Below are 12,836 nucleotides of genomic sequence, written 5' to 3'. Positions count from 1 at the left end.
TGAACGAAGACTCTCGAGCAGACCTTCTGCTGGAACTGCTGTGGGCGGAGCTGGCTTTGATGCTTCCTCTAATCAAACTTCTGCAAGGCAGTCATAGAAGCTGGGCGCACTATGAGTAGTGGATATCCATGAGGAGCCTCGAGGAGCAGGCGATTGGCTTTAGAATATTGAGTTCGGAATCAGTCGATGTTTTAGCTGCCGATACTTGTAGAGGAAGTGAGGGAGAGGGGGAGAGATTGACAAGAATCGAGACGTGACAATTGAAAAGTCCGTCTTCTGAAGTGCATGAATTGATTCGAAATGGACGAATTGACTTTCGAGATGGTGCCAAGACCTAGATGATCTTCTGATTTAGGTGCATTGCGGCTGAGTCTTGGCAGTGGCTATCTTGTGGCTGGGGCAGCAAGGAACACCGCCACGTGTAGATCAGGTACAATATTTTCATACCCTCACCACCCATATAAACCCCCATCCCATTGGTCCCCATTGCTTCGATTGACCATACCTACACCCTTTACCATCCGCACATACTAAAGCCAGTTGTAGCACCTTTCACCAATTATTCCCACGTACCTGCCTCATCATGCCCAACGTCGGCAAACCAAGTCGCGGCTGTCAGCCTTGCAAAGATCGCAAGGTAAAGGTACACCTCCGGCATTGATACGCTGCTCAAACTTGAGGCTAATCGAGATTTCATCTACAAGTGTGATCAAGGCCTTCCAGAATGTTGTCGATGTCGAAGAAACGGCAGACTATGCTCAGGCTATCCAACCGCGACTGACCTCATATTTCGAAATACCCTCAGCGTCGACGTGGAAGAGCATCGGAGACAACAGCCTCTCCCCACTACTATCAGTTCGCGTCGCACTTCATCTATTGGTGCGCCAATGCCTGCAGACTGGCACGCTCAGTCAGTCTGCATGTTTTTCCACGATTATGTGATCAAACCAAGCGACGATAAAGTTTGCTTTGGCTTCCTTCATGGTCTGCCCGACCTACTGAGCAAAGAACATGGCACTTCTGCCTTTGAAGAAGCTGTTTCAGCAGTTGCACTGATAAGTTTTGCTCATCGGTCGAGCTTGGAATATCTAGTACCGCAGGCGAGACAGCGCTATGGCAGAGCGCTGTCACTGATTGCCGAGGCTCTGCGTAAGCAGGAGAACCTTAAGGAGGACCCCGTTCTTGCAACAATTCTCTGCCTGGGATATTATGAGGTAACTTTGGCTCTCTGGGGCGCCTGTATAGCTTTCCAGCCGTCTGACCCCAAGTGTAGTTAGTCAGCGGAGAAAAGCTTGCATCCCCCTGCGCATTATGGTCCTCCCACGTTGATGTGTTGGAAAGTCTTCTGCGCATGCGACGTCCCGAGCAAGTCGAATCCTCTAGCTCCACGTATTTATCGTTCAACGCGCATAATACTTTGGTATGTGATTGCACCACAGTGGGACGATATCTCTGCTGACTCACAGCCTTCTAGACAATAAGGAATCTTACGCGGAAGATACGACCAAGCAAGGAAGCCGAGTTCATGGGAAGAGACCCTCGTCGAGATCCTTATTCAAGGCAATTCGGGGGCCTCGCCTGCGAAACGTGTCACTTGCTCGCCGATGCGGACGACTTGCTGCGGCAAGCTGCACTTGATTATGTGCAAGTGACTGCGTTGCATAAAATCATCAATGCTATTTTCATACTCGATATGAAATTGACGACGTGGAGCGGACAAGCCTCGGGATATTACTTGTTCGCGAAGATGGAAGCTCCATGTTCTGCGCCTCCCAAAACTGCCTTTGACTTGCAGGCACCACCCTCAATTCATCTCTACACCAGTCCCACCATGGCGGCCATGTGGAACCAATACCGCTGCATGCGCATTCTTTTGCTAGAATGTCTTCAAAAGTGTTCTTCGCGGCAAAGAGAGTATACTGCCTGGGAGCCAGCTCCACTCGAGATCGACAACCCTTGCGCCGTGGATCAAATCTCCCAAGGAATTGAAGACCTAATCGATGATATCTGTGCTAGTGTCTCTTATCTTCTCGGCGAGGTTGATCAGGAAGGCAATTTGCGGCAACCTCAACAAAAGAAGGCCATCGGAGGCTTTCTACTCCTCTGGCCTCTACGCTTAATCGTATGTAAGGGCCTTGGTACCCTCTTACAGAGAAATTGGATGATGAAACGGTTGGGCTATATTCGGAACGTGCTTGGAATTTACGAAGCGACAAGCCTGTCATAGCATTCGGTATGAGCAACCCTTCTAATTTGTATGAAATTTTTGTATTGCTAGCGTAGTAATGAAAATCTCAATCTACTCATGAGTACGCTGAACAGAAGGCCAAAGCTCAGGGGCCTCACGCAATCTCGACCTGAGTCCCAATCAACAGAACACGACTCTTTGCTTCCACAAAATCCGAATTCCAGCGACCGAGCTCCATCCTGGGTTTGAGGTCGCATCCGTCGTAATATCAGCCCCCATAAGCCTTATTCTTGGGACCCTCATCCGCCGCACTCGCTTGCTCCTTCATCATCATCGCCCTTCCCTTGCCTAGCCTCATCGGCGCCACCATCATAGCCTTAATCAAATCAAATATATTAAGTGCTTCAAACAAAGCACTGAGTCCTAGAGGACCGCCCACGTATCCTGGATGGCTTGTGGGACCGCTCCCGTGGAGCAGGCCGGTGATGCGGCCCTTTGCGGTGTAGGGACTAATCGGATACGCGAACAGGAAGAGCATGGAGAAGAGCGCCATTTCGAGACATGTAATCATGGCGGGTATGCCGACGGATAGGTCTAGGAAGGTAAGGTGGTTGTTTGGGTGCAGGTGGCCGCTGGAGGTCAGGAAGGAGAAGAGGGCCTGGGAGAGGGTTGGCTTACGAGTACGGGAAATCTGTCAGGGATGTACGTACCGACTGGATCCAAGACAGGAACACTATTCCCTTGAATGACACGAGCTTCAGCAAGGGTTTCTGTTGTGCGGTCATCTGCTTCGTAGCGCCATGGAATCGTAGCACCGCTCCTATTGCGAAGGTTGTCGTGACGGATGAAAAGCTTGATATCTGTCTACCCGTCAGAGCCCTGACGTCCGCCTTCTAGGCTGCAACCACGAGCACCAGACAAGGAAACATCCACCTACCCAGACATGAGCGAACTGTATGTTCTTACTCGTCGCGCAAAACACCCCTGCGGCCTGCGTGATCTCTTGCACCACAACGAGAACGATCATGACAAATGGTTGCTGAAACACAAAGAACCACACTCTCTGTCAGCTCTCATGTCAGTGTCCATACCCACAAGGGATATGCTACCCTGGCCAGCCCACATTGTACATCCCCAACTTCCCCTCCCGGTTCAAGATCCTCTCTCTCTCCGAACCATTGGGATGGATCCACGCACACAGCAGGAAGAAGAACCCACCGAGCGCGAACGACTCGTACACCTCCGTCAGCGGTATCAAGTACACGGCCCGCGACTCGAGGAGGATACCGAGGAAGGCGAGTATGGCGAAGACGGGGATCGTGAAGGTTATGCGTATGATCCTGCAGAAGAGGTGGTTGGTTAGCGAGCACAAAATCTTCTGAGGTGGGCGTGCCATTGCATCGATGGGTGGACCCATACTGTTTCTGCTCCAGCGGCATCGAGAAATGCGTCGCGTGGGCTATCATCAGGCCAAATGACAAAATGCACGCAAACCCCATCAATGCTCCGGCGATGATGAGCCCGACGCTATGGAAGGTCATGCTGCCAACCAGAGGCACGATGACTGGGTGAAGAAGGCACACCGGTCAGCGATGAGTGGTAGGGATTAGGCGGTCGAAGTGTCCTTACGCGGTCCTTGTTCATCCGGCACTGGGCATGTGTGATTGAGTCCATGGTGGTTGGATCCGTGTTGGTTACTGTTACTGCTACTGTTGCTGTTGTCGTGTTTGAAGATCCCTCGTGGCAAGAGCAGAGCTGTGGCGAGAGGGTATGGTGACATGATTGTCGGCCGATAATGCAAGGTGGGGAGAAAAAGGAGGAGTACAGCTAGAATGGTTGGAGAAGGATGGTGCGCAGATGGAATGGTCAGAGACCGAAGCGGCTTCTTATACATCCCCTCCCCCCCTTTTGACAATCAAATTTATCCATCGCGCCACCAAGTGTGACATCCCTCGAGTTTGGAAACAATTCACTTCTAACGTTTTAGCAGTCTCCAAATCTGTTTAGCCAATCGAACTTGGAGATGAAGATTGTTGGTCTGAAATTGCAGTGCGGTACCTAATCCAGGACTGCGGCTCGACCTTGCCTGTTGCTCGAAGCTAGCCACCCGAGCGCACATGGACAAGAATTAATTAAAGGTTCAATGATAAGCACGCTGCCAGTCAGGTTGGTAGTCAGTATAATAGCTAATTTTACGATAATGGCTATGCTGGGGTTGACTGGGTTGGTATTTTGACATTTCCAGCCGCACCGTCGCCCGACGGAAAGGCTTTATCTGGCCGAGACCATGTGCCGAGCTTGAACTGTATGCGCGGAACCTTTGTTGTTTCAACGTCCCCTGCGAGATGAGGCTTTTGATTTGTTTGTGCAGGCCTTTCCAAGTTTCTCAATCGGGCTAGCCAACCGATCCGAGCGCCAAGACTTCTTTCTGTGGGCGCAGCGGACTTCACGCGAGCTTATGAATCTTGATGCTTTGTTTTACGAGGTTATGATACGTAGACCTAACGTAGAAAGCTTCCTTCTCCATGTTCCTCGAGAATCTAGTTGGACTAGAGGGTACTTACTACGGCTAATTATCCAATCATACCTCGAAACTATAAATCCTTATCGAATCATACTTCTAATTACTAGATTATACTTCTATATTAAAATTTAAAATATAATTTAATAAGAATTAATTACTTAGAGTATAATTCGATAATTTATTAAATCTACTATAGTAGTTTACTTAAATAACTTACTTATAAATATAACTAGATATCTATTTTATATTTATATATATATAGATTATAACGAAGAAATATATATATATATATATATAATTCCTATATCGAAGAGTCGTATCTCTATTTATATTCCTTCTTATTAAAAGATATAGCTTAAAGTATAATCGTTTTTATCTACTCGATTTTATAGCTATATTTAATATTTATACTTTATTTAAAATACGATAGATTACGAGTAAAGATCTATAAATTATTTTTTATAATTTTTTTTTTAATTAGAACTATTAAGTAAGTAGATAAGCGATCTTTAATAAGCGAACTTTAATAAGCGATATTTGAATTTCTTACGCTTTAATAATTATAAGATTAAATTTTAAAATTCTTAAAAATTCGGAAAGTATAAATAGCGTTTTAAAATTTTTAAAAAAAAATTTAAAATTTTAATAGAAAATAAAAAAGTTATTCTATATATTAATAATATATATCTATTTTTTTAATAAGAAAGACGCGAAAGAATAAGATTTTAATAGTTACGAATATTAATTTATTTATTTATAATAACTTAGTTAATCTAATTAAAAAGTATAGAGAACTTAAATTAATAATTAACTATATATATAAATTTAAGATTTTTAAATTTAACTCTATCTTATTCTTTTATATATATTAATATATATTATATTAAATTTTTTTAAAGCTCTTATTATAATTAGATATTATTATACTCTATAATATACTCTTAAAGTCTTTTTCTTAATATTTTTAAAGTTAAGCTTTAATCTCTCTATTAATATATATAAAGAATAAGATAGAGCTAAACTAGAAAATCTTAAATTTATATATATAGTTAATTATAAATTCGTTAGATCTACGCTTTTTAATTAGATATCGCGAGTAAATAAATTAGCGTTCGTAATTATTAAAAATTTATAAAAATCTATATATAGAAGTCTTACACTCTAAAATAATTAGCTCTCTAAGAATACTATTACTTTATAATTTCGTAAATTATAGAGCTTAGTTTACGCTTTCTAACGATATAAAAATTATAAAGTTTAATCTACTATTAATAGATAAAATTAATATTTAAATATAATAGTTATATTAAACGCGTTCGAGATCGAATAATAATTCTTTTATCTATTTATATAATTATTCTATTAATTCTATTAATTTTATTAATTCTATTAATTTCATTAATATAAATATATTTACTCTCGATACCCTCGTACTTAATTAAATAAGAGAAGAATCTATAATAGACGAATACGAAGAATACTATAAAGAATATTACGAAGATAGTTATTAGTAGTAGTAATATAATAAATCTACTCTCTATAATCTTATATTAATTTATTTAGCTAGTATAAGAGAAGTTAATATAGTAGACGAATACGAAGAATACTACGAAGAAATTAAGCGATAATAAGACTCTTAATATTAAAAACACGGCTTAGCTCTTTAAGATCCTACGTTATATACTCTCTATAATTTCATATTAAATTATTACTTAATAAGCAAGAATATTACTATAACTTAATCTATTATCTCTACTATTTATTAAGAAATAAGAGAAGAAACTATAATAGATAAATATAAAGAATATTACGAAGAATAAAGAATACTATTAAGAAAATAGCTTTAAGATAGTATACTATATATTAGTAATATAATAAATATACTTTATAATCTTATATTAATTTACTTAGCTAGTAATAAGAGAAGATATAATAAAAATATAGAGAAACTAGAAAATACTAAAGAATATTACGAAGAAATTAAGCGATAATAAGACTACTATTATTAAGAATATAACTTAGCTCTTTAAGATTTTACGTTATATACTCTTTACGATTTTATATTAAATTATTACTTAATAAGCGAAGAATACTACTATAACTTAGTATATTATCTCTATTATATTAATATAATATATTACTATAATAACGTTATAAGAGAAGAATCTACTACGACGATTATAGTTAATTAAGTCTCTATAGAAGAAATATCGAATAATATATATTTAAATGAATTAAAATTATTCGATATCTTACCAATAGCTATTTTATTATTCGAAAGATTTTACTACGATAGAAGATATTATAAGATTTATATTACTAATTAATATGTTATCTTTATTAATTTCTAATTTCGAATATTTCGATACTTCTTACTATAAGAATATAATATTTTTCTTATTTTTTATAACTAATTATTATAGATTAATTCTTTATACTCGATATATCTTTCTAATTAAATCTTAGCGCGTCTCTCTTTATATATATATATTTATATATAGATTAAAAACGTATAGTAAGCGATTAGAGTTCGATTTAACTTAGAATTAAATAAAAATTGATTTAACTTAGAAAAATTTAACTTTATAAATTTAATTTATAGGCCTTTACTTATTTTATATATATTTAAATATCTAATATCTTATTATATATTATTATATAAAAGAGAGAATAATAATATTTATTAAATCGAAGTTAAGAGCTCGCTTTAATTTCTATAGAGATATAAGATTTAATTAAGATTTATTTATACGTCGATAATTAATTAAGAGATATATAACTATTACTTATTACTCGCTAACTTCGCTATTAAAAAGATATTTTTTAAATATATTAAATTTAATTCTCTTATCTAATCTCTTTTTTAAAAAAAAAAAATCTTTATATAATTCTTATAAACGAGTTAACTTATCTATAATCGAAGTTAGATATTTATAATATTTAGAAAAAAGTTATTAATTAATAAGATAGAGAGATATTATTCGATTAAGAGAGATAAAACTCGCTATTATATTAATAATATTGAATTCTTTAAAAAGAACGCGTTAACTCTCGATTTAACGCGTTTTATTATTTAATTTTTATTTATATATAATTAATTATTTATTATAATCGAAGAATTCGATTATATACTTATATATAAATATATATTTTCTTAAAATCTCTTAACTTCTCTAATATATCGAATTATAAATTTATATCTATTATAATTAATAAGTTAAGATCTAATTAATATATAATAGCTATTAAATAGATATAGAGTAGACTTTTAAAGATATAGAAATCTTTATTAGAGAGTTATAGTCGATATTATATATAAATAAATCTTATTTTTAATTAAACTATTAAGAGTAAAAAGTATATATAAAAGTTATAAACTAAGTATAGATAGATTAAGAGATTAAATTTAATTTACTATTAATAATAGCTATTACGAGTATATTTTATATTCTTAATATATTACTTAACTCTCTAATTTATTCGAGTTTAATATATCTTAATAAAGTTATTTATTACTATTTAATATCTTTCTTTTATCTATATAATTCGATATTTAAATTATCTTATTTAATATATTTATATTAATATTATATTTATATTAATATTAATATTATAATTATAATTAACTTACTTATTTTATTTATATTAGTAAATAAATTTAAAGTAATATATTAATAAAGACTTTAGTAAGAAATTAAATTAAGTTATTATATTTCTAGATAAGTTTATTAAATAGATAAATTAATTTTAAAGAGTTTAAATAAGATAGCGAAATAGTTTTAATAAATAATAGTTAAGAGATAAAGAAGATATTAGACTATTTATATAGCTAATAAATTAAAAGAAATAGTTAATATTATCTTATATTTCTATATTTAAAATATATATTAATAGTATTATTTATAACTTTATATATTATAATATTTAAAATTTTAACGAGACTTTAATTAGATAAGAAATAATCGAGTTATAATTAATTAAAGATATTATTCTTTAAAACTTTTTTATATATAACTTCTTTATAAGATAAGAGACTCTTTAAGTAGAATAAGTATACTTAAAAGATTACTATTTAAAATATTTATAATTTTCTTAATATTTTAAATAATTAAGAAATAAATATATTAAATTCTTATAAAGAAATAATCTTATCTTAAACTTTATAGTAAAATTTTTTATTCTTAATATTAAATAATTTCGATATATTTTAAAGAGATTTTATTATTCTCTAATATATCTAATATCTTTAATATTTATTCTTTTAAAATATTTAAACTTCTCTTTACTTTATATCGAATCTTTCTTTCTTTTTTTTTATAATAAAGTCTAATATTAAAAGAATAAATTAAATTAAGATTCTATTAGAGTAAATTATATTTTAATAAATATTAATTCTATTAAATAATATCTCTAATAGGATAAACTCGATAGATATATTTTAAGATATTATTAATAATCTATAATTATAATATTAGATTAAATAATTTTAATAATTTTATACTTATATTAAATAATATTTATTAGAAATAAAATAATTTCTAAAAGATTATTATTCGATATTATATTATTATAATAGAGAAGAATTAAGCTATAAACGATTTATATTAAATTTATAAATTAATTAAAAAGATATATTAACTAATTAAGAACTTTTAAAAGAATATAATTTTCTTATAATAGAAAGTTAATAATCTTAATTTATAGTTTATAAAGAATTTATAATTATTTTTAATTAAAGAAAAATATATATTTAATTATTTAAAGAAGAAGTTAATTAAGATTTTTAATTTATTTATATTTATTAATAGTAGTAATTCTATTTAAAATAATTAGTTCTTTAAAATAAAATAGAAATTTAAAGTTAATAGCGATTTTTATTTTATTTTATTTTTTAAAATAATTTATATAATTTTATAACTCGATAATAAGACTATATAATATATACTAGTTAAAAAGATATAATATATTTTATAAGATATTTTATATTAAGTAATATTATATCGTATTCGAATATAATATAAATAAAGTTAAATATTATATTACTTTTCTAATATAAATTTAAAATCTTAATAATATATCTTATAATATAATATATTTATAATATTATATTATAATATAATATATATATAAGATATCTTAATTAAAATTTCTATATTTCTAAAATAATTCGATTAAGATAAATAGAATATATTTATTCTTTTTATTAAGAGAGAGAATATAAAGAGTAATTTAATATAGTTATTTATCTTTTTATTAATAGTAATAATTAAAAGAATAATTAAAATTATAAGCGTCTCTATTCTTTTTTTAAAATGTATAATATAAAAAAATATTTTAAATTTTAAATCTTTAAATATTATAAAGATAAAATTTTATAATTATCTTTAATTATATATTTATTTTAACGTCGTTAAATAAGCTTAATAAATTTTATATTTATTCTTCTCTTAAACTCTATCTTACTCTTTTATTCTATTCTATTTTAATTACTAATTAAAAAGATATAATATAATATAAAATATTAATTTATTATATTATATTTTAACGAGTAAAGACTTATAAATTAAATTTATATTTTTTTTTATAAATTAGAGCTATCGAGTAAATAGATAAAGCGAGATTTAATAAATATAAAATTTAATAAGCGATATTTAAATTTCTTACGCTTTAGATAATTATAAGATAGATTTTTAAATTTCTTAAAAATTCGAAAAGCGTAAATAGCGATTTAAAATTTAAAATTTAAAATCTCAAAATTTTAATAGAAAATAAAAAAGTTTTTACTATTATAAATAATATATATCTATTTTTTAATAATGAGAGATATAAGAGAGCGAGATTTTAATAGATTACGAATATTAATTTATTTATTTATAGTATCTAATTAATAAGCGTAAAAATATATATAAAGAATTAATTAATAGCTATATTTATAAGATTTAAGATTTGCTAATTTTGCTCTATTCTTATTCTTTTATATATATTAATATAATATAAGTTATAAAGATTAAATACTAAACGAAGAAATTCGAATCGCTATAAAAACGAATTACCTATTTAATAGACTTATTTAAAAAATAATAGTTTTAACTTAATTTCATTTTAAAGTTCTATTAGCGTCTTTTTATAATAATATTAAGATCGCTAAGATTATAAAATGAAATATAGTAAATTAATCTTAGTTATAGATTTTTAATTATTAAAACTACTAATCTTAATATAAATATATTAAATAAGTAACTAAGATATCGAATTATATAAATAATAATCGCAGATATTAAAATCTATAGATCGAATATCTTACTTTAATAGCTATTTTATTTAATTAAAAAGTTTATTAAGTATAACGCTCGTAATATTAAATATCTTAATTCCGTATTATTAATAATTTAGCTAATATAAGATATTTATCTCTAGATATATAATAGTATTAATAAATTTCGAGATAGCTTTAATTAGAAGCGAGCTATTTTAAAGCTATCTCTACCTCTTTAATATATTATTACTTAATTAATCGAATTATTATATTTTATTAGAATTTTAAATATATAATATATAAAACGAACGAATTAATTCTCTAAAATCTCTTCGAGATTAAGATTTAAATATAGTATAAAATTTCTTAGACGATTAAAAAACTATAGTAACTAAAATACGTAAAGGCTAAAAATTTAATTATTAAACTATAAAGATACCGAAGACTTAGTATTTTAATACTCTTCTATAATTATAAAAGCTACTTAATTTACGTTAATAAGAAATAAAGCTAGTATATAACTTTTAATAATAGATTATTTTAATCTTCGATAATAATAGATTATTTAATCTTAATAATAATATTATAAGTAATAATAGATTATTTCATAGATCTATTAAATAAAGTATAATAAAATACGGCCGTATTTCATTAGAATAGCTCTTAGCGCGGAGGCGTATTTCATTATAACTTTTATATTTAAATAAAATACGCTTTTTTTTCTAATAGAATTTCTTTATTTATTTAGATTTAAATAGCTCTAAGCTAGGGCTATATAGCGCCCCTTATCTTACGAAATTTAATCTTATAGTTATTTTTTAAAAAATGTTAAAGTCTATATATAAAGTCGTTTTCTTAACTCATCGATACTAAGAGAACTTTATATTATAATTTTATTCCCCGTAACGAATAATTAATATAATTTAAAAATTGAAAAAAATAATAGTACTACTTAGTTGATATTATATATAAAAATTAAAATTTTATAAATAACCCTAGAATTAATCTATTTAGAATTAAGATATTTAAAATAAAATTAAATATTTAATTAATTTTTTTTATTATTTAAAATAAAAAATTTAAAAAAAATATATAAAAAAACTTAAGAATCTTAGAATTTTAACGTATATTTTTTAAATAGATTTGCTTCTATATTCGTTATTTAAAATAATAAATTTCTATATACGTATCGATTACTTTTCGCGCGAAGAGAAACCCTTTACTTAGAAATTTATTTCGCCCTATATATAAAATATATTTAAGAAACTTAAAAAAAAATTTAGTTATACTTAATTAGCAATTTTTAATAAAATTTAAAATTTAATAATCGCGTAATTTTAGAGTTATAATCTATTAAAATAATACTTATTATCTTATATTAAAGAAATTATTAATATATTAAATAATTTATTTCTTTATATAATAAAATAGATAAAATTATTTTATTCTTTACTTACGATATAGCTATCTAATCTATAATCGTATTATAAATAAGAAATTTTTTTTAATTTTTAAGTAAATAAGATCGAAAGTTCGAGTTATATCGTTATTACTTTTTTAAATTCTTAAAATATCTTTTTTTTATTATATCGCTAAACTCTATAAAAAAAATAATTAATAATAATATTTAAATTTATATTTTTACTATTAATATTTGAAAAGTTATAGGCAATATAAAAAATAAGCGAGTATTTTAATATCTCTATTTAAAATCTTAACGCTAATAACGAATTTATAATAAATAAAAATATTTAGAGTTAATAATTTATAGCTCTAATTAAGAGCGATTCAACGATATTAAAATGAAAAGATAATTATTATCGAGTATTTAATTATTTAATAAAATCGTATATTAGCGTCTAATTATT

At 28.7% G+C, this 12,836-nt stretch overlaps 3 protein-coding genes across 3 annotated transcripts; 1 reads left to right on the top strand and 2 right to left on the bottom strand.

Annotated features, from left to right (window-relative positions):
* Positions 1-887: 887 nt before the first annotated feature.
* Positions 888-2,227, top strand: HO173_013444 (uncharacterized protein; the record flags this gene model as incomplete). Its single annotated transcript, XM_037315261.1, has 3 exons — positions 888-1,214; positions 1,274-1,420; positions 1,475-2,227. The coding sequence occupies 3 exons, from the start codon at positions 888-890 to the stop codon at positions 2,225-2,227; spliced, it is 1,227 nt and encodes a 408-aa protein (XP_037157851.1).
* A 229-nt stretch (positions 2,228-2,456) lies between these two features.
* On the bottom strand, positions 2,457-2,759 carry HO173_013443 (uncharacterized protein; the record flags this gene model as incomplete). The annotated part of the gene is made up of 1 exon (XM_037315260.1): positions 2,457-2,759. The coding sequence occupies one exon, from the start codon at positions 2,757-2,759 to the stop codon at positions 2,457-2,459; it is 303 nt and encodes a 100-aa protein (XP_037157850.1).
* A 103-nt stretch (positions 2,760-2,862) lies between these two features.
* Positions 2,863-3,605, bottom strand: HO173_013442 (uncharacterized protein; the record flags this gene model as incomplete). Its single annotated transcript, XM_037315259.1, has 3 exons — positions 2,863-3,048; positions 3,126-3,251; positions 3,312-3,605. 3 exons carry the CDS (start codon positions 3,603-3,605, stop codon positions 2,863-2,865), a joined length of 606 nt encoding a protein of 201 aa, XP_037157849.1.
* Positions 3,606-12,836: the final 9,231 nt, after the last annotated feature.

Source organism: Letharia columbiana (assembly GCF_014066305.1).
Source record: "Letharia columbiana isolate WasteWater2 chromosome Unknown xpSc0000194_s0, whole genome shotgun sequence".
NCBI classification, from domain to species: domain Eukaryota; kingdom Fungi; phylum Ascomycota; class Lecanoromycetes; order Lecanorales; family Parmeliaceae; genus Letharia; species Letharia columbiana.
Note: the sequence above shows the minus strand (reverse complement) of the source record. Positions and strands in the feature narration are given on the sequence as shown.